This window comes from Moschus berezovskii, chromosome 3 (genome assembly GCF_049115385.1).
Source record: "Moschus berezovskii isolate FMDL1 chromosome 3, NW_MosBer_1.0, whole genome shotgun sequence".
NCBI lineage: Eukaryota > Metazoa > Chordata > Mammalia > Artiodactyla > Moschidae > Moschus > Moschus berezovskii.
Genome location: NC_142462.1, coordinates 38,654,599 through 38,681,664, shown reverse-complemented (window position 1 = coordinate 38,681,664; position 27,066 = coordinate 38,654,599). Strand labels below are relative to the sequence as shown.

General features: G+C 35.4%; 1 protein-coding gene across 3 annotated transcripts in view; it reads left to right on the top strand.

Annotated features, from left to right (window-relative positions):
* The window catches only part of HYCC1 (hyccin PI4KA lipid kinase complex subunit 1), a 101,693-nt gene that overhangs the window by 37,828 nt on the left and 36,799 nt on the right, over positions 1-27,066 (top strand). For all 3 annotated transcript variants that reach the window (XM_055420568.2, XM_055420569.2, XM_055420570.2), the window contains 6 exons: positions 7,591-7,669; positions 14,692-14,793; positions 19,052-19,231; positions 20,056-20,136; positions 20,639-20,754; positions 21,130-21,225. In XM_055420568.2, the coding sequence (XP_055276543.1) occupies positions 7,619-7,669; positions 14,692-14,793; positions 19,052-19,231; positions 20,056-20,136; positions 20,639-20,754; positions 21,130-21,225 (626 nt within the window). In that variant the 5' untranslated portion in view covers positions 7,591-7,618. The remainder of the gene's footprint in view (positions 1-7,590; positions 7,670-14,691; positions 14,794-19,051; positions 19,232-20,055; positions 20,137-20,638; positions 20,755-21,129; positions 21,226-27,066) is intronic.

Sequence of the window (27,066 nt, the reverse complement as noted above, 5' to 3'; positions counted from 1 at the left end):
AACTGTACCAAAAAGTTCTTCACGACCCAGATAATCACGATGGTGTGATTACTCACCTAGAGCCAGACATCCTGGAATGTGAAGTCAAGTGGGCCTTAGAAAGCATCACTACGAACAAAGCTAGTGGAGGTGATGGAATTCCAGTTGAGCTATTTCAAATCCTGAAAGATGATACTGTTAAAGTTCTGCACTCAATATTTCAGCCAATTTGGAAAACTCAGCAGTGGCCACAGGACTGGAAAAGGTCAGTCTTCATCCCAATCCCAAAGAAAGGCAATTCCAAAGAATGCTCAAACTACCGCACAATTGCAGTCACCTCACACGCTAGTAAAGTAATGCTCAAAATTCTCCAAGCCAGGCTTCAGCAATATGTGAACCATGAACTTCCAGATGTTCAAGCAGGTTTTAGAAAAGGCAGAGGCACCAGAGATCAAATTGCCAACATCCTCTGGATCATGGAAAAAGCAAGAGAGTTCCAGAAAAACATCTATTTCTGCTTCATTGACTATGCCAAAGCCTTTGACTGTGTGGATCACAATAAACTATGGAACATTCTAAAAGAGATGGGAATACCAGACCACCTGACCTGCCTCTTGAGAAATCTGTATGCAGGTCAGGAAGCACCAGTTCGAACTGGACATGGAACAATAGACTGGCTCCAAATAGGAAAAGGAGTATGTCAAGGTTGTATATTGTCACCCTGCTTATTTAACATATATGCAGAGTACATCATGAGAAACATTGGGCTGGAAGAAGCCCAAGCTGGAATCAAGGTTGCTGGGAGAAATATCAATAACCTCAGATATGCAGATGATACCGCCCTTATGGCAGAAAGTGAAGAGGAGCTAAAGAACCTCTTAATCAAAGTGAAAGAGGAGAGTGAAAAAGTTGGCTTAAAATTCAGCATTCAGAAAACTAAGATCAAGGCATCTGGTCCCATCACTTCATGGGAAATAGATGGGGAAACAGTGGAAACAGTGTCAGACTTTATTTTTTTGGGCTCCAAAATCGCTGCAGATGCTGATTGCAGCCATGAAATTAAAAGACGCTTACTCCTTAGAAGGAAAGTTATGACCAACCTGGATAGCATATTAGAAAGCAGAGACATTACTTTGCCAACCAAGGTCTGTCTAGTCAAGGCTATGGTTTTTCCCGTGGTCATGTATGGATGTGAGAGTTGGACTGTGAAGAAAGCTGATTGCCGAAGAATTGATGCTTTTGAACTGTGGTGTTGGAGAAGACTCTTGAGAGTCCCTTGGACTGCAAGGAGATCCAACCAGTCCATTCTAAAGGAGATCAGTCCTGGGTGTTCACTGGAAGGACTGATGCTAAAGCTGAGGCTCCAATACTTTGGCCACCTCATGCAAAGAGTTGACTCACTGGAAAAGACCCTGATGCTGGGAGGGATTGGGGGCAGGAGGAGAAAGGGATGACAGAGGATGAGATGGCTGGATGGCATCACCGACTCGATGGACATGAGTTTGGGTAAACTCCGGGAGTTGGTGATGGACAGGGAGGCCTGGTGTGCTGTGATTCATGGGGTCGCAAAGGGTCGGACACGACTGAGTGACTGAACTGAACTGAACTGTCACCTTAGGCTCTCTGGCCTATTAGAGTCTCTTAGTATTTTTTATTTTTCTTGACCTTGTTAGTTTTGAGGAATATAGTTAAGATATTTTGTAAAATGTCTCCAAAATTAAATTTCCTCTAATGTTTGTATCATGATCATACTGGGTTTATTGCTTTTTAGAAGGAATATCCGGAGAAGGCAATGGCAAGCCACTCCAGTACTCTTGCCTAGAAAATCCCATGGACGGAGGAGCCTGGTGGGCTGCAGTCCGTGGGGTTGCTAAGGGTCGGACACGACTGAGCGACTTCACTTTCACTTTTCACTTTCACACATTGGAGAAGGAAATGGCAACCCCCTCCAGTGTTCTTGCCTGGAGAATCCCAGGGACCGGGGGAGCCTGGTGGGCTTCCGTCTATGGGGTCACACAGAGTCGGACACGACTGAAGTGACTTAGCAGCAGCAGCAGCAGAAGGAATATCACAGAGAGAGATCCTTCTCATCATATCAAGGGTACATGATATTCACATGGTATCATGGGTGTTGTTAACCTTAGTCAAGCCAGTGTTTATCAGATTTCTCCTCTATAAAGTTACTGTTTTCCGCTTTTCAATACTCTTTTCTTTTGAAGCAAATCACCATGACCAGCCCATTTTGGTCCATAGGGAGGCATGTACTAAACTTCCTGGAGTGGGACGTATCTACATATAGTATCTGAAAGGAAGGCTTGTCTCTTCTTCTCTAATATTTATTTAGTCATTTATTTATTTCAATATGGTCTTGTATATTTATTTTATACTTTGGATAATAATTCACTACTATGTTGTTTGTTCTGTTGTTCAAATTGTTCCAAATTTGACTGTTGGGTGTTGTTTCAGGTCTGCTCAATAAATTAATACTAATACTTAAAATATTTTTTAAAATGGTCCTGACCTGAATTTTTGGTCTAGGTTATGATCATATGACTGAGTTACTGAGACAGGGAAGAAGTCAATATTGTTGGAGGAGATTTTTAGGAATTAAGAGTTCACTGAGTGAGAAGAAAAAACACTAAGATTTTAAATAAGAGTAATTTGAAAGCATGACAATAAGCCAGAGCTAAAACCATCTAGAAATGAAGGAGCGGGATGACTGGAGGGGAGGGATTGATTGATAGATGACAGCTAAATGCGTTTCGGAACAGCATTGGGTGGATGGGAGAAAGGGAGGTTGATCTGAAATGCTAATATTACCTCTAGGGCCAGTGGTTTCTTCCAGGGTTATAAGAGGAAAGGCAGTCAGTCACTCTTTGAGAAACTTTCAGGGAAATCGGGTATCTTCAGAGAAGAGCCAGGCTTCTTGTTAGAAGAAGAAAGTGACATTCAGAAAACTGTTGAAGATTAGAGGATTTTGCTGGTAACAGATTGTTAATTTCAGAAGGCTCAGGGAAAGAGAACTTCCTTCCAGAAGTAGACTGGAATAGGAGATGGGGGTAAAGTAGAGGGCCTGCAAAGACCATGTGCAAGTGTAACCTGGGAGCTGTAGTTTCTAGTGGTTCTTGACATCAACAGGGGGAAGGGAAAATGACATTAATCCTGATGGACCAGCTGCGGAAAGTGGTGGTGAGGCTGTGAAAGTTTCAGGGTGGAGGAGGTGTTCTGGAGGAGGTGTTCTTTTGGGCCCTGCAGAGGAAGGCAAAGAAGTATGGGGAGGGACAATTTCACTGAGTATTCATATAAACTTAGATCTACGGTTGAGGGCTCCCATTTGACCTCTAATAAGGGAATAAGAGGCCTGGGGTGTTCTGGTGTTACTAATGTGTAATTTGCTGTTGTTCAGTTTCTAAGTTGTGTCTGACGCTTTGGACTGTAGCGTGCCAGGCTCCTCTGTCCTCCACTATCTCCAGAAGTTTGCTCAAACTCATATGTCCATTGAGTCGGTGATGCCATCCAACCATCTCATCATCTGTCGCCCCCATTTTCCTCCTATCCTCAACCTCTCCCAGCATAAGGGTCGTTTTCAGTGAGTCAGCTCTTTGCATCAGGTGGCCAAAGTATTAGAGCTTCAGTTTTAGCAACAGTCCTTCCAGTGAATATTCAGGGTTGATTTCCTTTAGGATTGTCTGATTTGATCTTCTTGTAGTCCAAGGGACTCTGAAGAGTCTTCTCCAGCCCCCAAATTCAAAAGCATCAATTCTTCCTCATTCAGTCTTCTTTATCGTCCAACTCACATCCATACATGAGTACTAGAAAAAACGTAGCTTTAACTATAATATACACATAGAAAAATGCACAGATCATCTGTTCAGTTTGATGAATTTTCACTAAATGAACACTCTTGTATGACCAGCTCTTAGCTCAATTACTAGAACCCAAGAATTAACTCCTTCAAGAGCAGCCACTCTCCTAACTTTTCACACAATTGATTAGTTTTGCCTGTTCTGCAAGTTTATATAAATGTAATTATATAGCTTGTACTCATTTATTCATTGAGTATTCATTGTTGAATACTCATGTATTCAACAATTGTCATTGTTGTGTAGAACTCAATGTATGATATACTATAATTTATCATTTCTACTCTTGGTGGACATTTGGTTTCTTTCTAGTTTTTGACTCTTTATAAAAACTGCTACTCTGAATGTTCCTGAACACATCTTTCGGAGACATACATCCACATTTCTGTAAGTTATATTTTTATGCATGGAATTGTTAGAGTATACATGTGTTCAATTAGAGGGTATTAACAAAGTATTTTCCAGGATACAGGATACTGTATCAATTTACATTTGCGCCAGTTGTGTATGAATATTCTGGTTGCTTCATATCTTTTTCAACATTTAATATTGACTCTTTCATTCTAGCTGTGTGTGTGTGTGTGTGTGTGTGATATTTCCCTGATGACCAGCACTCTTGAGTACCTTTCATATGTTATGTTTCCATTTGAATAAGTGATGTGTTTGCTTTTCCTATTGAATTTTCTGCCTTTTTCTTAATAATTGATAAATTCCTTATATTTCTGAATATAAGACTTTTGACAGAATTGTTAGTATCCTCTCCCACTCTGGTTTTGCCTTTTCATTCACTTAATGATATCTTCTGGTGAATAGAAGTTCTTCCCTTCCCCCACCCCAGGTTTACTGAGATATGATTGCCAAATAATGTATTTAAAGTGTACGTGATGTTTTGGTATACCACAATCAAGTTAATTAACAAATCTGTCATCACACATAATTACCAATTTTTATGTGTGTAGTGAGAACACTTAAAATCTACTCTTTTATCAAATTTCAGGTATACATTATTATTAGCTATGGCTACCATGCTGCCCATTAGGTTACCAGAACTTACTCATCGTATAACTGAAAATTCGTATCCTTTGGCCAGCATCTCCACATTCCTCCACCCCTCCTCCCCAGCCCCTGGAAACCATGACTTTACTCCTTGTTAACATGAGTTTGACTTATTCTGAGCACAAGTGAGACCTTGCAATATTTGTCTCTATATGTCTGGGTTATTTAACTTAGCATAAGATTCCCAGATTCATCTGTGTTGTTGCAAATGGCAGAATTTCCTTCTTTTGAAGGCTCAATAATATTCCATTATATGTTTGTGTGTGTATCATATTTTCTTTATCCATTCATTTGTTGGCAGACAGAAATTCTTTTAATGGAGTCCAGTTTATAACAATCCCTTTATGATTAGTGCTTCTGTGTCTCATGTTTAATTTTTTTTTTGCCTACCCCAAGGTTTTGAAGGTATTCTCTTATGTTCTAAAAGCTTTGTTTTACTTTTTAAAATTAGATCTGTGATCCAACTGCAGCTGCCTTTTGCATATGGCGTTAGCTAGTGGGTTATGGTTCTCTTCCTATCCCCTATCCCATGTAGCTGTCCAGTTGACCTAACCCCATTTTTTATAAAGATTACCCTTTCCCTACTGAATTACATTGTCACTTTGGTCATAGATCAGATAATAATCATGTGTGTATAGGTCTGTTTCTGGCTATTCTGCTCTGTTTCATTGGATTTTATTGATAGTAATAATATGATAATACCACACTGGCTTAATTACTGTGCTTTTGGTAATGGTAAGTTTTGTAGTAAGCCTTAATATTTAGAAGTCCAAGTCCTCCAGCATTGCTGTTCTTTAAGATTACTTTGACTATTCTTGATCCTTTTGCATATCCCTCTTGATTGTAACCTTTTAAAAATTAATTTTAATTAGAGAATTATTTTGAACTTTTGTAAAAATTTTACCTTCCCAATTCTTTGTAACTTCTGGTTCTATTTGTGATTGCTTTCTGTCTTAATTTACTAGATGATCAGTGGATAAATAGAAAAGAAAACTCATGTGTATTTATATTTACCTTGCTTCATTTTGCTTCACAAATGTGTATAACAGGATTAAAAAAAAAGTAGATCTAGGTAGAAAGAAAATAAGGGAACGTAATATAATATTATAAATAAAGTTAATCCTAGCCAGTTTTTTTGTGGATAGAATTAAGGTAGAAACTTTGACTCCCATTTTATTAAAATCAAAGCAAAGGGAATCTTCTGGGAGATTCACAGTATCCATAATATAAAAGCAAACCAGTTACTCTAAAGGAGAATTTTTCATGGTATTGAAAACTGAAGATGTAAATTTTTTGCTCCTTTAGATTTTAAAGAGGATAACGTATGATCAAGCAGCGTTTTCATAACATTTTGGGCATAAACTCAAAGCCTGGTTTATGTGAATGAACAGTACTATAAAATGAATAATACGCTACAGATAATGTGGTTTTTTAATAGTTTGGCTTGATCCAAGAATAAAATTTAGAATAATAAAAGGGCTATTTTTTAATCTTAAAAAAGTAAAATGCTCTCTCTCAAGTAATTCTTCATGTATGAATAAATGAATCAATGAATATATGTATTTTCTTAACCATTTTTAATAGAAATTAGACAATAGAAACATTAGAATGTATTCTTTGCACGAACTTGTGTTTATTTAAGATGTATCTTTATACTTTGATAGACAACTAAGCAGAAATTGTATGAGTTGATAATCTTCAGTAATAGTATTGCATAGTAAAACAACACTTTTATGGCCAGGTGCTTTTATTTACATTTTTTCATTTAATTTTCACAGTAATCAGTTGAAAGTATGTGTTGTGGTTTTTCCTATTTCATGAATGAAAAAAGGAAGGCAAATAACTTGCCCAAATTTATACTACAAGTAAGAATAGAATCAAGATTCAGTTTCTGTCAATTTTGCCTTGGTTTCTTCTACATGATAATTCTGATGAAAATTAAGAAGGCTAATGCAGGGTTTGTGTCTGACTTAGGAGTTTAGCAAATTCAGATAGAACTAATAAAATTTTCCCTCAAGAAACAGTCCACTTTCCTATAGATGAAAGTATGAAGAAAACTATATTGTACTTTTTTGCTTGAGATAAATTTGTTTTGCATTTCCTTTAACTCCCTTTTTTTCTTATTTGTACTTAAGTAAATTCCAATCTTCTGAATAGCTATTGTTGCATATTGTCATTATCTTGGATATTACCACTTTTACTTCTGTTTTATGAATATTTAGCTTCCAGGAAGCCAAGTGGCTTGCCTAGTTATTGTCCTAAAGAACCGAAATATAAGCAAATTAAATTACTGTAATGTTTTCTATAAAGTCAAGTTTGGATGCATGTCTTTTTGTATTTTCATAATTTTAAGATGTTTTCTTAAGTTGCATTATCCCTTTGGAATTATTTAATTTAAACTAAGAAAAAAATGTCCAGTATGTTTTGCAGCTGACATTACTAAAAGCTGAATGAAAATTGTAGAGCTGATTTCATCATGTTATAATCGTTTATACTTTTGTCATGATTCTTACATGTCAATGCTGTTTGTGCACATTGATTTTTGATATTAACTCAGTACTTTATGCTTGAAACTGTTTTAATTTCTCAATAAAAAAGTAACTAAATTTTATAGGATTACTTCTATCCTTGGTAATCTGACTATAAAGAAAATGTATTCAAAATTTTAGCATTTTTCTATGTTAATTTTCAGGTTGAAGATTTAGAACAGATGTGGAAAGATGTTTACTTCAGAGAAAGGGGTTGTGGAGGAATGGTTGTCGGAGTTTAAGGTAATATTTACTGTTTTACTATAATAACTATATTCCAAAGAAGTTTTATCTGAGTTTTAAGTTCCAGTGGCTTTCTTTTTTAATGACTAAAAAGCTAAATATCTGTGGAAGCAAAAGAATATTCCAAAGAACTTATTGGGGAATTATTTAGACATAATAATCTTTCTGAGGAAATTGACTTCTTTTTTGCCAGGTGGTTTAAAGGTTTGTCTTCTCCCTTTTATGGCAACATCACAAAGAATGGTTAGTCTCTGAAAGTTGATGTCACTCTCCCTAACCACCATGAACGATTCACAGTTGAAATGTTTCTCCCAATTTGGGGCGTCAGGGGAAATGGACATGATCAGTGATAAGGAGAAGATGGGAAGATATTTGCATAACTTTCTATCAATGCATCTTTCTTTGGTTGGCTAACCCAGTGCCTGAAGGGGTATATAACTTTTGGTTAGTGGATGAAAAACAAAAACAAAACCTCTGTTTGGTTGTCTTATGAACTCTTCTCTATGATAGCTAAAATTATATTTCTTTAACCAGTTAACTGGAGCTTCCCTGGTGGCTCAGTGGTGAAGAATCCATCTGCCAATGTAGGAGACATGGGTTCGAACCCTGGGTTGGGAAGATCCCCCGAAGAAAGAAAGGGCAACCCACTCCAGTATTCTTGCCTGGGAAATCCCATAGATACAGGAGCCTGGTGTGCAGCAGACTAAGGGGTTGCACACCTTAGCGACTAAACAATAACCTTCTTTTTGTCCTCTTTTTCTCACTGTTACACATAATTATGTGAGCTTTCTGATCAGGAACCACAGGAATGGAAAGTTTGGGCTTACACTTTGTTGTTTTTTTTTGTCCAGCTCGATTAGCCCAAGACCTTGGACAATAGTCAGAGTTATTAGCTTGTTTCAGTGGGGGACACCATACAATAGGTACTATGTAGGCATCTCACCAACCAAAATAATAAAATCATTACAGGATTTGGAGGAAAGGTGTTCAGATGAAATTTAAATTAATAGAATTTGATAGGCTCAAGACAAAGCAGAGCTATGTGTAATGGGGTTAAAATCAGACCTGGACTGTGAAGTGAATCCATGGTCATGTTGTCTTTAGAAGCTACAAAGTTAACATCTGTGTGGAACGTTGGGTTCAGACACCCCTAACCTGAAGCCTGGTTTTCTGTGTCTAGGTGACTCACATCCTCCAGGCAAGAGTGGGATATTTATTCTTATCGATATATGTTTTAAGAGCAAAACTTTTGATGTCTGTGATTTTAGATAACAGAGCTTCTCACTGAGTAAGAATACAGAAGTCATTCAGAAATGGAGATTCATGAAGGAGAGGACATATGTATACCTATGGCTGATTCTTGTTGATGTTTGACAGAAAACAACAAAATTCTGTAAAGCAATTATCCTTCAATTAAAAACTAAATTTTTTTTAATGGAGGTTTTTATGGCACTTTTCAGCTGCAGTATGTCCTTGAGAGAAGCAATGTTTCCTGTTAATTTTGTAGGGGCCGTAGCTGTTGCTGTTATCTCATCCTGATGAATGACAAAGGTTTTCATTTCGTCAGCTTCTGTAGTCATAAATTATCTTTCTGTGGATCCCCTAATTCATACAGTGGTGTAGTTATGCATGCACTTGTAGAAGTGCATTGTATATAGTCCACTGTGTGTACTGCCGTCTACATATTTTAACAGTTTGAATAAATCTGTGTGTGCTTTTTTTTCTTACATAAGTTGTCTCTGTGTTTTTAAGCTTTTTTCCTGTTTCATGAGAGTTTAATATGGTTCATTATCATAATTTTTTTGGCAAGTTGATGAAAACTGTCAAGTTTAACAGCTGAGTACCACTTCTGGGATATTCTTACGTTTAATGGTGAAGTAAAATTTGCAAAAGGAAATATAGCCATTAAACCATTTTTTAATATGGGAGTTGTGGCAGGAGGGCATGATGAAGGATGGGGGGAACATAAGGGAGGAGTCAACTATTAAGGCAAATAATTGAAAGTTATGGCTAATTCTGTTCCCTTATCATCTGTTTGTTTATTCTCTTCCATTCCTGGGAAGGAAACTTTTTCATTGAGAGAAGAGAAGTAAAATCCTGGACCCCGTGAACTGAAAAGTTATTTAACTTTCCCCTAACCATCCAAAAGTAAATATAGTCAATTTGATATAACAAATGATTCAAATTTTTGTCAAGTATAAGGGAAGATATTTCCTATTCTTTGGTTAATATGGTAGCCTTTTCTGAAAATTATTTTGAATTGTGTTAACGTGCATTGAATTCAGCTCTGTTTATGTTTGGTAAAGAGGTTAAGGTTACCAGACAAAGTTAGCAACATACTAAAAATAATAGAATATAGGAAAGTGCATAAGAACAAATCTCTTAAAATTAAAGTATCTTGTCTTCTAGATGATTTGTGATGTTAGTTACATATTTTGATTAAAATATTTAAGGAATAAAGTTTAGAGATTATTCATCTGTCATTCTATCTGAGTTTCTGCTTGGTTGTTTAATTTAATAACAGTGGTGCTAATAAGCCAAGGTTATCATGATTGATAAAGTAAGTGGTACAGGGTACTTGAGACTGAGAAGTCAGATTTTTCCTCTAGGTGGTTTTACAGTGTTGGACAAATCGCATAACTTCTTTGGGTCTCAATATCCTCCCCAGGAAAACTGAAATAGGTGGTGTGTGAAGATGATTTTAGCTCTACACTTTTCCATGGGTGCAGCCTGAACTCCCAGACTCATAACCTCACTCAACATTCTCTCAAATGCACAAGATAACGTAGTTTGCTTTGTGCTTTTTTCTTGTTTGCCATTGGACAAACTAGCATCTACTCCAGCTTTGGGCCCTTATTAATATTCTCTTAGTATACCAACAAAGTGATTAGACTCAGACTTCATTATTTTAAGATTTCATGAGTTGTTAGTTCAATCGCTATATTTCAAATACTTATTTGTAAAATGTTATCTTACAGATTGCATTGTGTTTTTCTTAATGTTATCTGTAGATTTATATAGCACATTTTTTTGTTTTCTGGTAGTCACTGAATCACAATATGTGACTCAAAATCTAGTCTTATATGTAATGTTGTTGGTCAGAGTTGTTTTATTTATTGGTTCTCTATCCATCTGTCCATCTTCATGAATTCTCTTCCATCTAACCTGTAGATTAGATTCCTTAGATTTTATGAAAGCCATCTGCCAAATGATACTTTAATATGAAGCATCTGTCTTCTTCAAATTTTGCCAAGACTAATTTCTTACCATGTTATCCCATTATTACTTCTTTTGTCTCTAGTTCTGCCTTCTTCAAAGTGAGAAAACTTAACTAGTATTTAAGAAGGCCCAGTACCTTTGAACTAGTACAATGTAAATTTAAAGGTTTGTTGTAATAGTATTTAAATCCATAGGCTCTTTTAGATCTTAAGGTTTTCAAAGCACTGTTCATAAATACAGCAATTGTGTTTTCTCTCCTTCTACTGGCAAAAGTTAACTTTTCTCACATTCACAAAATGAAATGACAGAATTGTAATAAAATGTATTATTTATATAATAAATGCTAATTTTTAGGAGACCCTTCCTCTCATTTAGCAGTCGTAGCCTAGGCCCAGAGTATTTTCTAGAACTTATCTTTTCAGAAAAGAACTGTCTACTTATGCATTTATATGGAATTTAGAAAGATGGAAATGGTAACCCTGTATACGAGGCAGCAAAAGAGACACAGGTGTAGAGACACAGGTGTATTGGGACTCTGTGGGCGAGGGCGAGGGTGGGATGATTTGGGGAGAATGGCATTGAAACATGTACATTATCATATGTGAAACGAATCACCTTCCAGGTTCAATGCATGATACAGGATGCTCGGGGCTGGTGCACAGGGATGACCCAGAGGGAGGATAAGGGGAGGAGGGAGGTGGGAGGGGGGTTCAGGAAGGGGAACGTACATACACACGGGGCGGATTCGTGTCAATGTATGGCAAAACCAACCAATATAATACTGTAAAATAATTAGCCTCCAATAAAAAAGAAAAAAAATAAATTTAAAGAAGTCACCAGAGAATAGATTACTTTGAAGAATTAGTTGGTTAGACTGAAAGGAGTTATTTCACCAACAGCAGATGCCAGAAGACAATTGCATGATCATTCCTGAGTGATACATACATGCACAGGTTTTAATTGAAAGAACTAAGGGTTTATTTCCATCTTTTGAAAGCCAGGATTTGGTACACTTTGATCATTACTTTACTGCCAGTGTCTAGAATGGATGGTAGAAACTCCAGTGCTGTTTTCTGAATGAATGAATCAGTCAGCAATCAATTAAGGATCAAAAACTGTTATTACATTAAAAAGTAATGAGCAAGTAGCAGTCACAAAATTAACAATATTCTAATGGCACTTGCCCCATCTCCCTCCTGAGATGGTACATGACACTTACAACTTTGTAGTTACTTATGACAGAGAAGCTTGGAAAACTTTTCTCCTTCTGACCTACCTTTGTAAAAACAGACTGCTTCTTCCCAGTGTGAAGATGTTGTAAGACAGATGCCAGAGAGTGTCCCATAGCCTCTGAAGAGGACAATTTGAATTTCTGAAAACCTTTTACTGAATGCACTCCAGAGTTGTTCATCACTCAAGATACAGACTCTTTTTTATTTTAAGAATCTAAACATTATAATTCTAGTCATTCTAGTTTTGTGCTACTCTTAGGAGTTAAAATATAGTCAATTTTCAATCTGTTAAGGAGTTTAAGTATAAACGTGTTTGTTTTTAAAGACTTTACTCATATATCTATAGTTGTCTTTCTTCTCTATCCTAATTCTTATTCATTTAGGTTTATAAGCTGATATGTCATAGAATTGAGTTTTCTAGTAATGTATGCAAATGTGTAAAAGAAATACCTGCCATCTATGTTTGATATTTTATTATAAAATTAAATCTTTTATTTGCTATAGATTATATCTTGATTTGCATATTTAGTAAACATCAGTATACTTTGTTATTTAGTTTTAGGTTTACATACAATTAAACAGAAAATAGAGTTCCTGTATATTCCCTCTCCCTCACTTATTATTTACATCTTTCTTAGATGTGGTACACTTGTTATAGTTGATGAATGAATGTCAATACATTATTATTAAAGTTCATGGTTTACATTAGGGTTCAAAAAAAAAAGAAAAGAACTGTCCTTTTATTTTTGGCTGTTTCACAAAAAGCATTTTACCTCATGAGGGTTAATTGGTACATAACTAAAAATTGTAATTCACACTTTTAATGATTGTTTCAGTTTTAGGCTAGATAGTGCATGTAAAAATCTTTTTATTCACTAATCATTTTTTAAGATTTATTTTTCACTTTACTTAGTTTGAAGTTTTATGTTTAGACACACATGTGCACACATGCACACACACACGTTAATGTGTTTTACATATATAGCTTAGGTTCATTATCTTCCAGGCAATTAGACATCTGTTGTTTATTTGACAGTTACTACCTTTTATATAAATTCCACCAGTATTAGGTTACTCTTGATCAAACAACAGAAATGGAATGTTGCCTGGAGATCTTTTGTTACATGCTTTTGAAATATTAAAGAAAGCCCTAATCTCCTCTTTATGTAAGCAGTTGCAGTGAAACTCTCTCCTCCCCACCCGAAGAATGGTGGAAGGTTCCCAGATAGTTCACATTTACTTAACCGTTCTGGTAAACAAAATTGTCCTATTAAGTTAAAAAAACAGTCTATTCACTTATATATCCTAAGGTGAAATGTGACCTATTTTTCAAGAGTCTACTGAAGAGTAACAGTGCCAGTATTTATTTCTTATTTTGTTCATCTGTTATATAATGTCTGCAGCAAAGATTTGAGTACAAAAGGCCTTGTACTGAATGCTGTGGATGGAGAGAGAAGATAGTTCTTGCCTTTGAGGAATTCACAGTAAAGTTAAAATGAATCAAATATCCTTATTATAAATATGCTGTTTAATTTTCTATGTCTATTTATGCACACATACACCTATATACACTAACCAAAACCCATTTTAAATCATAAAATACTAGGAATTGGGACATGGAAGAAATAATGTGTATCTTACGATTAGCAGTATCTTGAGATATTTTATCTGCTGCAGGATAAACATTGTTGATGAGCTGGTTGATTGATAGAAATACTTTTCCTAGGAAAAAATAAAGACTTGGAAGACAGAAGTTGTTAAAGAAGGCCATACTCTAGAAGGATAGGTTTTTATTACTTGTTATAATGAAGTTTTTTTTTTTTTTCATATTTCCCTACTACCGTTACCCAAAACTGCCTGACTTACTACTGGAGTTTTATCTCTTCCCATTCCTTTCTGAAAGGGTGATCCTGCCAAACTGTGGTTAGTTGTTGATATTTTAAATGACATTTGGGAAATTTGTTGGTAGTGTGGCTATCTTTTTCTCCGTTCCAAGAAGTAAGAACTTCCCCCCAGTTCTGTAAAGGAGAACAGTCTTACTTAACAGACATTATATGGTCTGTGGCTTTAAGGTTTGAAACATTAGATCCTTATATAACAAGTTTATTAAGAAACAATAAAATACTGTTAATGAGATTGGTAACTTGTGTGTTGCAACAAAAAATGTATCTCTGGCTTTACAAATGATTCATATTCTTATTTCCAACTCCAAACTATGATCAAAGATGCAGTGTTGATATTAATTTGTATCCCTGTTGATGTTGAGAATTAAATGTATCTTTTATTTTTACCATTTTTTTGAGATATTATTCGCATAATGAAAAATTCACTGTTTCCAGGTGATAATACAGAGGTTTTTACTGGTTTTAAAATGTTGTGCCATTAACACCGTCATCTAAGCCTAGGATATTTCCATCACCGCAAAAGAGAGTCTGTATCTAGTTAGTCACTCTCAGTTCTTCCTTTTCCCAGTTCCCCCTCCCCCAGTTTCTGACAATCTGCTTTCTGTATTTGGATTTACCTATTTGGGACATTTCATAAAAATAAAGTGTGTTTTTTAAATTTGTTTAGACACTACCAGAAACATCTTTACCAAATTATGCTACAAATTTGAAGGAAAAGAGTTCTTTAGTTTCATCTCTTTATAAAGTTATCCAGGAGCCACAAAGTGAGGTAAGTACTCTCAGAGTTAATTGTGCTAGTTGTTTTCAGTTGATTGATTTTTAATTTCTTATTGTGAAATATAATACATATATTTTAAAAAGTAATAAAAGTAGAGTTTTTAAAACTGTAATATATATTTTGGAGTGTTTAACTGATTCCTTTTGAGAAATGAATAGAGAGGTAAGACTACTTTATATTCAGAAAAATGGCAGAATAAAAAATACTATGATAAAATGAGCTCCAATGTATCATCTCCCAGACCAAGAAATAGGATCCCCATATTCCAAAGCCATCTCTGAACATGCTGCTGCTCATCTTTCTATGTATTATGTATGTATGTGTCTGTCTGTCTCTGCGTCTGTGGGGATAACCTTGGAGAGCCTGGGTCACTGCATTCATTTATTCATTCAGCAAATATTTGTGTGTCCATTATGTGTCAGCTGCAGTACTAGGCAACAGAAAATCAAAGATGAGTAGCACATGGCCTGTGTCCCAAAAGAGGAAAGGGAGAAAATAAGTAAATACATACTTTCAGAGCAATGCTTGACTGAGTCTAGATGGATTTGCACACATTTTCCAGGTGTAGAAAGTAAAAGGACATTGCAAGCTGAAGGGAACAGTATATGGAGGCCTTAGAAAATGAAAGAAATTTGAGCAGCTAGTAGTTTGGTTCTGATGGTTTTTCCCAGCCCTTGCTTCTTTTCTCTGCCTTCCCCTCTCCTGCATTTCCTTTGCATTTTTAGATAGCAAATTTAGTTTGAAAGTGATAAAGTGAACTCCACTCCCAGATTCTGGTGCTTATAGATCCCACCATTCATAGTAAAAATAGATAAGGATTGGAAATGGTGAGGAAAATCAAAATGCATGGCATGCAGATGAAAGCAAATAATCTAGTTTTTAGCCTGATAAATGTGGTAAAGACAGTGTGTATCCTGTATTTTTAAAAAGAAAACTCAGTCTTAAAAAATATACTCGGAAGTACTTCTCAGATATAACAGTGTGATCTACTTTCAGGCTTCCCTGGTGGCTCAGCTGGTAAAGAATCCGCTTGCAATGTGGGAGACCTGGGTTCGATCCCTGGGTTGGGAAGATCCTCTAGAGAAGGGAAAGGCTACCCACTTCAGTATTCTGGCCTGGAAAACTGCATGGACTGTGTAGTCCATGGGGGTCACAAAGAGTCTCCTTTTGCTCTTTAGAATATTTTGTATCTTAATGTGGAGATACAATATTCCTAAAAAGTTGATGTCATTGTCATTTGGCATTTTTTAAATTTGAAATGTTGATTCTGCTTTATTTGAAATCTGGGAAATTTGGTATTTGGATTTTTACAAATAGTACCTTTTCATTATGTGGTTAAATTCATTTGATAAATATTTATTGAACACATATAATGTGTCAGAAATCACTTAGAAATGTATAAACTAGAATAAATTCTTTATCTTATAGATTGGAACTTATATTCTGGTAGGTGAGATAAACATTAAACAAATACCTGAATGTATAATAAAATGTTAGTGGTAAAACTATGAAGATAATAAAGCAGAGTAGGGAGTTATATGTTGGGACTGAGGAGGTGATGGTTGAATTAAGGTCTGAATGAATTAGAGCAAGAAAATAAAACTGGGGGCAAGAGCTTTCCAGAGAGGAAATAGTCAGTGCAAAGGCCCTGAGGTAGGTATGTGTGTCAGGCTCAAGAAACTGTAAAGAAGCAGTTTATGGATAAAGTGAAGTTTCCTTGATTGGTACTTTTAATTGATTGTAGCTTTAAGATAGGCATAGGATTAGAGGGTAAAAATGCATAGGTTTGTTAGGAAGCCACCTTGTTTTTGTTTTTTTGAAAGAGCCACATGAAATCGTTTTAGTGTTCTAAACATAGGGAGCCCAGAGTGAGAAGTCGGTTCACTGGCTACTGGCACCTGAATAGTAGTCCCCTCCAACTTCTCTGTATCTTTTTCCTACCCATATATTCTCAGTAATCGTTAAATGAAAAAAAAAGTTTGGAAAATTCTCTTGTAAATTTACCCAAACTTAGCTTTTCCCATCTTCTTTAGTCATTTAAAGGCATTTTATGGTACATTTCTTATTACCATTAAAATTCTCTTAAGATACAGCTTCTTACTTGTGAATGGATGATTGTAAAAATTCATTTGTAACTCAGTTGTTATAGAATTCATAATGTATTTTAGAAGGGAAAGAAGGTACATGATGATTAGACTATAGAAGGCCATTTAACACATCAAAATATATTAATACCTGAAGTACAGTTCTCTCTTAATAGTACTATGAAACCTACCCATCAAGTTTAGTAATGTTTCCTTGAGAAAATGCATTAAAAAATTTGAGCAAGACCCTAGGAATGCAGTGTATTCTAATGCCGCATTATTTGTCTAAAATATAATCAGGTTAAGTAAGTCCAACACTGCCTGTGTTTCCCACATTGTATGTTGTCTTACTTTTTTCTGACATTTTTCAGGTATGTTTATGAAGTAGTTAAAAAGTCTCAGCTTCAGTCTGACCTTCCTTAACTGTGTGATTATTTTTGGTTTCGGTAGCTTCTTTGTCTCAATTTGCTTATCTAGAAACAATACATTGTCAAGGTAAAGACATTGCACCCTATAATATTGTGGGAATTGAATGGGTTTACATACATGAAAGTACTTTGCAAGTGTAAAACCCTGCATAAATATTGGTATTTATCTCTAGTGATTTGATATACTTAATTTCATTTAATTTTATTGCAGTGTGTAACTGCTACATCCCTTTTGAATCTATCTTCATTTGGTTCTGCTTTCATAAATCAAAACTCTGTTTTAGATGTTAAATGAATTTAAAAGACTGGAGTGTTTTGATTACAGTTGATTATGTGCTCATGTAGACTATTGAATAAATTTTCATCATAAAGTTTTATAAGTTTGCAAATATTTGTTAGACTGTATTAATTGATTTAATCAAAGATTTCCTGGGTATTTAGAGATGAGTGGTGTCACACCATAATTTACCAGATTATTGGCCCTGGTCCACAAAGGAATTTTAAAAACTCCAGTCTGAAAGCTAAACATTCCCATAACAGTCTTTCTTCCACTACCCTCCTCTTCATTCTTCCAAATTAATTCCTACCTTAAAAACTTTTCTCGCAGTCTTTGAGTGGCGTTACTTTGCCTCCGACCCTTCTGTTTCCATTTACCTTTGCCATTACATAGTGGACACCTGTTGCCCTCTAACAACCATTCTGAGAGTGAAAAATGTTCTTTAACTGTAAGAAGATAGTATTTCAGTAGGAAAGACCGGTTTTGTTGTTTATTTCTTTTGTCGATGTTTATTGAAGTATAACTTTTTCTTTACCTGCATAAATAATTCTGACTTTAATTGTATCGGGTTTACTTTACATATTAAACTTTTTTGAAATCAAACTTTAAATCCACTTTAAATCAGTTTCTGTTTATTCCACTCATTTGTAGTAGAAAATCTGTTTCTTAAGTTGATGTAAATCTGTTGCCTAAGTTGGGGAAGTGAATGAACTCCCATTCACTGAAACTATAATAATAGCCTGTTTGAAAAATAGCCCTGTGAATCTCTTGACATATTTGTAAGTGACCTGTGTGTAATTATTGTATATGCTTTAAAGATACACTCATCTCTGTTAACTGAATACCTGCGGGGGTGTTGGGAGAAAAATGATTATCAGTAAGTCCAAATCATGTCTAAAACAAAATGACAGAGGTGTTTAGATTATCTAGGGGCAATTAATCATGGTTACAGTAAGAAACTAGATCTAGGGGCTTTATATTATTCAGCTACTCTACATACCAGTCATTGCAGTCAGATGCTACCTAATTATAAGCTCAGGCAGGCCGTGTGACAGTAACTACCTAGCATTCCCATTTCAATTTCTCCAACTCAGTAGCCAGTCATTTGTATATTGGCATGTTTTATCTGGAAGAAAGGATATTAAGGAAGAAAATTCTTCACAACCTATTTAATTTAGGAAGTTAAAAAGATATAGTTTGAGTAACAGTACTACTTAAGAGTTACAGAATGTTTTAAAACTTTACAGAGTACTTGCATATGCACTTAACTTTGCAGTTTGGCCTTCCACTAGAATTCATAGGTTTACTAACCAGCTTAGCTGTGAATAGTCTTGCTGCCAAAAATGGAAATGTTTGCATATTTCAGTAATTACCAATCAGGAAAATGCTTTTATGTTTTATATATCAGTGTCATTCAAATACAGTCCAATCCTTCAGTTCATGTTTTGTCTTTCTTCCAGTTGTTGGAACCTGTTTGTCACCAGCTCTTTGAATTCTATCGCAGTGGAGAGGAGCAGTTGCTTCGATTTACGCTGCAGTTTCTTCCAGAACTGATTTGGTGCTACCTCGCCGTCTCCGCCAGCAGAAATGTGCACAGCAGTGGATGCATCGAAGCTCTTCTTCTAGGGGTTTACAATTTGGTTTGTATTTAATGGAGTTAACAAAATGTTTTAAAAGCCAAATATCAGCAAAAATGAATACATAATAGCGACTATTTTTCATTTTAGTAGAGCTAATGTTTGTTTTTTATTACATCAGATGACTCATAGCTCATTCTCCCCAAAATAACCTTATGGAGGCTAAAGGCTTTATGGCCATACATACAATTATGTAAATACACATTTTTTTACTGATTGGAGACTAAAAATCAGACCATTTAAATTCTTTTATGGAAATATTTGAAAATATCAGTGTTAAATTTTTAATTTTTTAAACTTAAAAGCCACTGTCTATAAATTGTTATGACCTTTACAAAAAGTTTGGAGAAAAGATTTAAACTAAGATCTACCACTAATAATTGTATAAAATCTGGACTGTCTCCAAAGTTCACACCATTGATTTAATATATAGTTTGCATTACTGATAATGTTTGTATATTAAATAGTACAATATTCTAGATACATACTTAAGGTTTATACTTTTTTAAATGGAAACATAATTTAAGGGTCATTTTGTAATATGTTTCAGGACTGTGTTAATTGATTTAGAAAATGGAACTTTTTACAGGAAAAAAATCAATGATAATTAAGGCAAAGCATCTGCATTTCAGCCTTAAAACTACATTACTTACATTTTAAGGAGAAGGTTAACTCCTAATGTTTATGAATAATGGATTATCATAGTTTAAGATTTTAGTTGACTTTAAAATTCCTTTCTTTTCAGGTCTTTTTTTTTTTTCACTAACAATTTATGTGTAAAAAATAAATATTGTGAAACATTTTCTTTCACTTTCTTTTGTTTGTAGGAAATAGTTGACAAACAGGGACATAGTAAAGTATTGAGTTTTACGATTCCATCTTTATCCAAACCATCTGTATATCATGAAGTAAGTTAATTTTTATCAAAGTAAGTTTATTGGTCCTACGATTTGCAGTTGCTGTAAATTAGGGTTTGGTTGGTTATTGAGGTGAAAAATTTGATCAGTTTACTAGTACCTTAAAAAGTGAGAAATTTCACACAAAGTATTTTGCTATTCCTCAAAATCATTAAAGTTTAAACTAAAACCTGATTGTAAAAGATCTATTAAAAGTATTAATTTTGAGTATTTTTCCCTTTATCTGACGAATAAGATTAGATTTTATGTGTGTGTGTGAATTATGTATTTCTGGGGTAAAACTTTTGAAGTTAAACTATTTTGCATTTCTATTTGTGGTTTGTTTTTAGTTATTTGTTAAATCTTTGAGCAGAATACTTAGTAGGCAATCTGAATATTTCTAAGATATATGATGTTTATAGCAGTCATTCAAATATATATATTGGTATATATATTCTAAATATCACACCTTAAACAGAATGGCTTTTTCTTTATTCACCTATCTTGTCTTTAGCCTTCCAGCATTGGGTCCATGGCTCTGACGGAGAGCGCCCTATCCCAGCATGGTTTGTCAAAAGTTGTGTACAGTGGACCTCACCCCCAAAGAGAGATGCTGACAGCACAGAATAGGTATACTGTGGAGACATAACCTACTATTCTACCATGCTGACTTCTAAAGAAATTATTTCAGTAGCTTTATAAATAATGTTTAATGAGTTGTGTATAAAAAGTTTTAAAATGTTGAGTCATTTCATACAAGAGAAACACCCCATCGTCCCTATTTGTCACTTAGACACTTTGCTTCAGATGTCATCTGGAGCATTGAATTTTTAAGGTAATTTTCATATGACTGTTACTTCTTTTTCTTTTTGGTTTTGTATTGTTGGTGTGATTATATTGGACAGGTCTGTTCTGTAACACAATATCCCTCCCCAGTGCTTGCTTAATTATGTTGAATTCTTGGAATTCTCAAGATTTGTAAATACTCTTTGGGTTTGTTTTTAGGTTTGAAGTGTTGACATTCCTTTTGTTGTGTTACAATGCTGCCTTAACCTATATGCCCCGTGTTTCTCTTCAATCACTGTGTCAAATTTGTTCAAGGTAAATTCAAATGCTTTTAGTGTTGAAATATATGAATCTAGTATTGCTTGTTTGTTACGTATCTATGTTATTTTTTATTTAATCATTTGTTTGAAACACTAAATAAGTTAATATGGAGCTCCACCTAGTCAACATACAGAAAGCTCTCTAAAGACACAACGAAGTCGCAAAAACCAAAACAAAGAGGGTAAAACTGAATAACAATTCATTGGAAACTTTTGATGAGAAAAGGCTTATAGTATATAATTAAAAGTATGGAACTGTTATGACCTTTCAGTTTTTGACATGGTTTCTATTTTGTTTGCATTTTATCTGTCTATCTTATCTAGTTAGTTATTTTTATTGTGTTCTAATTTGGTACCAAGAAATAAGTAGGAGATACTGGTTTTTAAACTTTGCTTGTTAAAAAAATAATTAGCCAAGAACTTGTTTAAGTAAGTTATGATAATTATTTGGGTATTAATATATGCAAATATTTAAGAATTCTGATTTAAAAGAGTATTTAATGATAGTATATATGGTGTGATTTCAACATTGACTGAATATGACCAGAGTATTAACAGTAGTTGTCTACTTGGTGGAATTATAGTTTTTTTCCTGTGTGATTTTCTGTCATTCTCTAAATTTTCTCTCTTGAACATGTTACCTTTTTTTTGGCTGTGCTGTGAGGCTTGTGAGATCTTAGTTCCCCATCCAGGACTGAACCCATACCCTCAGCAGTGAAAGTACCGAGTCCTAACCACTAAACCACCAGGAAGACCCTGCCTTTTTTTTTTTTTTTTTTTAAGAAAAACAAAAGACAGAGAAAATGCCCTTTGTAATTCAAGTAAATAAGGGAAAATATAGAATTCAGGAACTTGTAAAATAATTTTAGATTTGGCAAACTTACTTAGAAAATGTAGCTTTGGGCAGTTAATAAGAGGGAGGGTGCATAGAGCAATACTTAAAAATCAAGTCAAAACAAACAAAACCCATAAATTGATTCTGTTGAGTAGGATAGAAAACCATGCAGGTCAAGAGGGAGAAGACGATAACAAGGCAGGGGGGTTATTAGAGAAGATAGAGAAGCAGAGAGCCGTTCAACTGTTTTCTGAAGTGAAGCATAATTTCATTGCCTGCCCCTTGGAGGATGGTACCAATGTGCCATCACTCTCAATTACTGACTCTTCTTAATATGTTTCTTGTTTAAATATTTTAAAGGCAGAAGTGCCCAAGGTTTTTGAATTTCACAGATCTATAAAATTTCAGAAAAGCTGAAGTGAGTATTTACATGGTGTTGCCAACTTTTTCTTTTGTCAAGTCATTGTGGTATAAACATCTTTCATCAAGGAGAATGTTTTTACACCCAAAAGGGTTAGAGTAGAAGGAAAGGACAACAGTTTGTAAGTTAAAAGTGGGATGTTTAGCACTTTTCATTTCTCATTTCAGTATGGTCCAGTGAAAATGTTACACACTAAAATAAGTGTAAGAACCAACACCTCAGAAACATTGGCTTAAGGAGTAACTCGATGCTGGAACTTTCACTTGTGGAACTTAAAGCACACTATTCTAAAGCAGTGTCTTAGGTGGTGGAACCCAAGGAGATGTGTGTGTGTGCACGCATGTGTGTGCATACGGATGTTCTGCTCCAGCCTCCTAAATAAGATCCACTGTTGATGCTTTACCGAAATTACTGATGACAAAGTTAGGAAAAAAATGTGTTGCTGGTCCTATGTAACTCCAGTAGACTGTTTTCTAATATAATTACTTTTATCTTCTGGGTAGAAAATAGCTAGTATATCAAGTTTACCTAACCAGGAAATCAGATAACCTTTTTTAAGAATACAAGTAGGGGCTGACTTTGAAAACAAAGAGAAACACAGACTACTTTAAAACTGTCTACAGGATATTGGCCAAAGAATATTTTAGTAGAAACATACTAGATTAACTCTGTGCCACAAGAAAACTTACATGTATATTCACCAGCTATAAGAAAATGAGGAAAGAGATTTCTGTAATTCAGAAGACTTAAAACTATTTAACAATGCTAACTCTTATGGCACAGAACATTCATAATAGGATCTTTGTCAGACTTATCATTTCTATCTTTTTTAGTTTGCTTTTGTTTTTGTTTTAGATTCTTTATTATTGTATGATCTCAAATCTATTTCTCTTAATTCCTCATTTCCGTAATCATTTATCAGATATTCTAATTAAGGTGTACATTTTTTAAAGATGTATAGATAAAAGTTAGAAAGCACTGGTATGGGCTTTCCTGGTGGCTCAGACAGTAAAGAGTCCACCTGCAATGCAGAAGACCTGCATTCAATCCCTGGGTTGGGAAGATCCCTTGGAGGAGGGCAAGGAAACCCATTCCAGTATTCTTGCCTGGAGAATCCCCATGGATAGAGGAGCCTGGCAGGCTACAGTCCATGACGTTGCCGAGTCAGACACACCTGAGCAAGTAAGCACACAGTATATAATCAAGCAAAGCCTAGTCCATAGCTAGGGAAGGGAAATTGGTTATAGAACTGAGGTGATAAATAAGTTTTAAGTGATTATGATAGTTAAAGTATAAGAGCTTCCTGTTGATCTTGGTCCTAATGCAGGTTTTCTTGAAGAATAAAATAAAGTGATCACACTGTGCTATGGCTAATCAAGTCGTCTTGGCCCTGTAGCAGCTGTTTCAGATTGCTGCTTAGTTTGGTTGTTGTTGATGATTATGCAAAATGATTGACTAGGCTATCTAGGAGGACAGATTCATAATACAACCATAAAAATTTTTTGGAATATATGAGCTAGGTTCAGTGACAGATGTGTTCTATTCTATTTTTAACCTTCTGATTATAATGAGTTGTGGAATTAAAACAATCCTGGATACTTCCCACCCTCCACTTGTCTATTCTACTGGGCAAAAATCTGTTCAGTTAACTATAAGCTTTGCTTCTTGATTCAGATTGATGGCCAGTTTGATGCTTGTGTTTTCCTCATACGTAGTGTGCACAGACCACTAAAAGGGGAGATCTGAAAAGAGGCTAGATTGAGCTAGATTGAATGAGTTTTAGTCAACAAGTTTTCATCTTCTACTAGTACTAAAGATTACATTGTTGTTTAGTTGCTAAGTCATGTCTGGCTCTTTGGCGACTCTATGGCCTATAGCCCGCCAGGTTCCTCTGTCCATCGATTTCCCAGGCAAGAATACTAGAGTGAGTTGCCGTGTCCTTCTCCAGGGGATCTTCCTGACCCAGGGATCTAACCTACATCTCCTGCATTGCAGGAGAGTTCTTTACCACTGAGCCACTTCAGTTCAGTTCAGTTCAGTCGCTCAGTCGTGTCCGAGTCTTAGCGACCCCATGAATCACAGCACGCCAGGCCTCCCTGTCCATCACCAACTCCCGGAGTTCACTCAAACTCATGTCCATCGAGTCGGTGATGCCATCCAGCCACCTCATTCTCTGTCTTCCCCGTCTCCTCCTACCCCCAATCGCTCCCAGCATCAGAGTCTTTTCCAGTGAGTCAACTCGTCGCATGAGGTGGCCAAAGTATTGGAGCTTCAGCTTTAGCATAAGTCCTTCCAATGAACACCCAGGATTGATCTCCTCTAGAATGGACTGGTTGGATCTCCTTGCAGTCCAAGGGACTCTCAAGAGTCTTCTCCAGCACCACAGTTGAAAAGCATCAATTCTTTGGCGATCAGTCTTCTTCACAGTCCAACTCTCACATCCATACATGACCACGGGAAAAAACATAGCCTTGACTAGATGGACCTTGGTTGGCAAGGTAATGTCCCTGCTCTTTAATATGCTATCTAGGCTGGTCATAACTTTCCTTCCAAGGAGCAAGCGTCTTTTAATTTCATGGCTGCAATCAGTATCCACAGTGATTTTGGAGCCCAAAAACACTGAGCCACTAGGGAAGCCCAAATAGTACATATGACCCTGCTAAAAGCAACATACTCACCAATTCTACAGATAAGTTTTATTAGCATATTCTTAAGTCTTGTTAATTTGTGAAAATATTTTTCTTTTCTTTTGAGCATCTCTTTTAATACAAGTGTGTTTAATAAATGGCTTATCTTGCCTTTTGATGTTGAATATAAATATTAAATATGAAGCTATATTAAGCTATAAGTTAAATTCTCCCCCATTGTCTAAGCAACTGTCTTGATTTTTGATTTTGTTCACTTGGTGAGTCACTCACTGAGTAACTTGAGTATGTACTGCTAGGGATTCTTGATCTGTGTGTTTTTTCCTGTATGAACATTCCTCATTTCTACATCAGCCTTCTGATCACCTAATAGATTTCTTCTTGTTTTCTGTCTGTTAAGGACACCTTTGTGCAAAAAACCATCCTGTGGATTAATTTTTGTGACTGATAAAAAGAGAGAGAGGGAGCACAGGCTCCTAGCACAGTGTGTGCCACTTCATTATCATTCAGTAAAGGACAGCTATTACGTATTGTGCCCCAGTGATGAACACACATTTTCACTATAGATGCACAGACGCACTTTCTTTTTTCCCACCTGTTTGAAGTTAAAATTCATTCTAGAACATACCTTATACTAGGTCATTCCTTGTTGAAGGAACCTACAGTTGACTTTTCACTGCTTATTATTTAATTTATAAGCCTTTCTACCTTTATAAATCTTCTTCATCCTTCCTTTACAACCCATTTGAAATAATTTTTCCTCCAGCAAATTTAATACTAGTTTTGTATATGGTATTCTCTTTAGGAAAATGAGAGAAGATGCAGCCTTTACTAGGCTCCTAATTTCAAAGAGCAGAAGCATGAGAAAAGAAAAGTGCCCATTGCTGTATAGGTAATTCTTCCATTTTCTCTTTTCTCCCTTATTCTTCTACTTTTCTGCTCTCCTGGCCTTTTCCTCACCTTCACTCTCCTCACTATTTAAAAAGCAGAGCAGAAAAGGAAGAGGTTTTGAAATTGGTTAGTTTTATGTCATAGTCTATGTTTTATCCAAATAGATATGGAATAGAACTGGACAGAATTTTAAATATTTCTCAAGTTAAAAAGATAGAAAAATTATTGTTTCCCTTTTTTTCTAACTAGTTTCTACTCACTGGTCTGATGATCTAATGATGGTAGTTAATCTATTTTTTTCCTACTTTAAGTTCTAAATAAATAGTGTCTCCAGTCAGTCCCACTGGTATTCGACTTTCTAATCATTTTGTGGTTTGTAATTCAGTATATTGACAACAATGTCATAAGTTTTCTTTCAGTCTAAGAATGAGATAGTAGTGTCTCTCAACAGAGAATGAGAATCATGGCAGTAATTTCCCTTACTTACAAATTGATACTTAGATCTTCTCCCCAAAATATGTTGACAAAATAAGCCTTCCAAAGGATTTTAATTTTATCATGGTTTATGAATTTGGGAGGTATCTATATGTGACCATGTTGTTGTTGTTTAGTCGTTCAGTCATGTCCAACTCTTTTGCAACCCCGTGGACTGTAGTCCACCAGGCTCCTCTGTCCATGGAATTTTCCAGGCAAGAATACTGGAGAGGGCTGCCATTTCCTTCTCCAGGGAATTTTCCTGTTAGGGATCAAGCTTGCATCTCCTGTATTGCCAGGTAGATTCTTTACCATTGAACCACCAGAGAAGCCCATATGTGACCAATAGAGTAAGTTTAATACCGCAGTAGGGGTTAGGTCACTCAGCTCTTCTTTTGTAAGGTCGAGTTCTTATGTTTTGGATTTGTAAAGGGAAATCAGATAACTTCAGGATAACCCTCTAATGAATACAGGAGTCAAGCATTCTTGTGACATGTAGCTTTATTGTTGGTTTTTGCTTTGTTATATATCTTATGTTAATTCAGTGAAAATAAAATAAAATCTATGCAA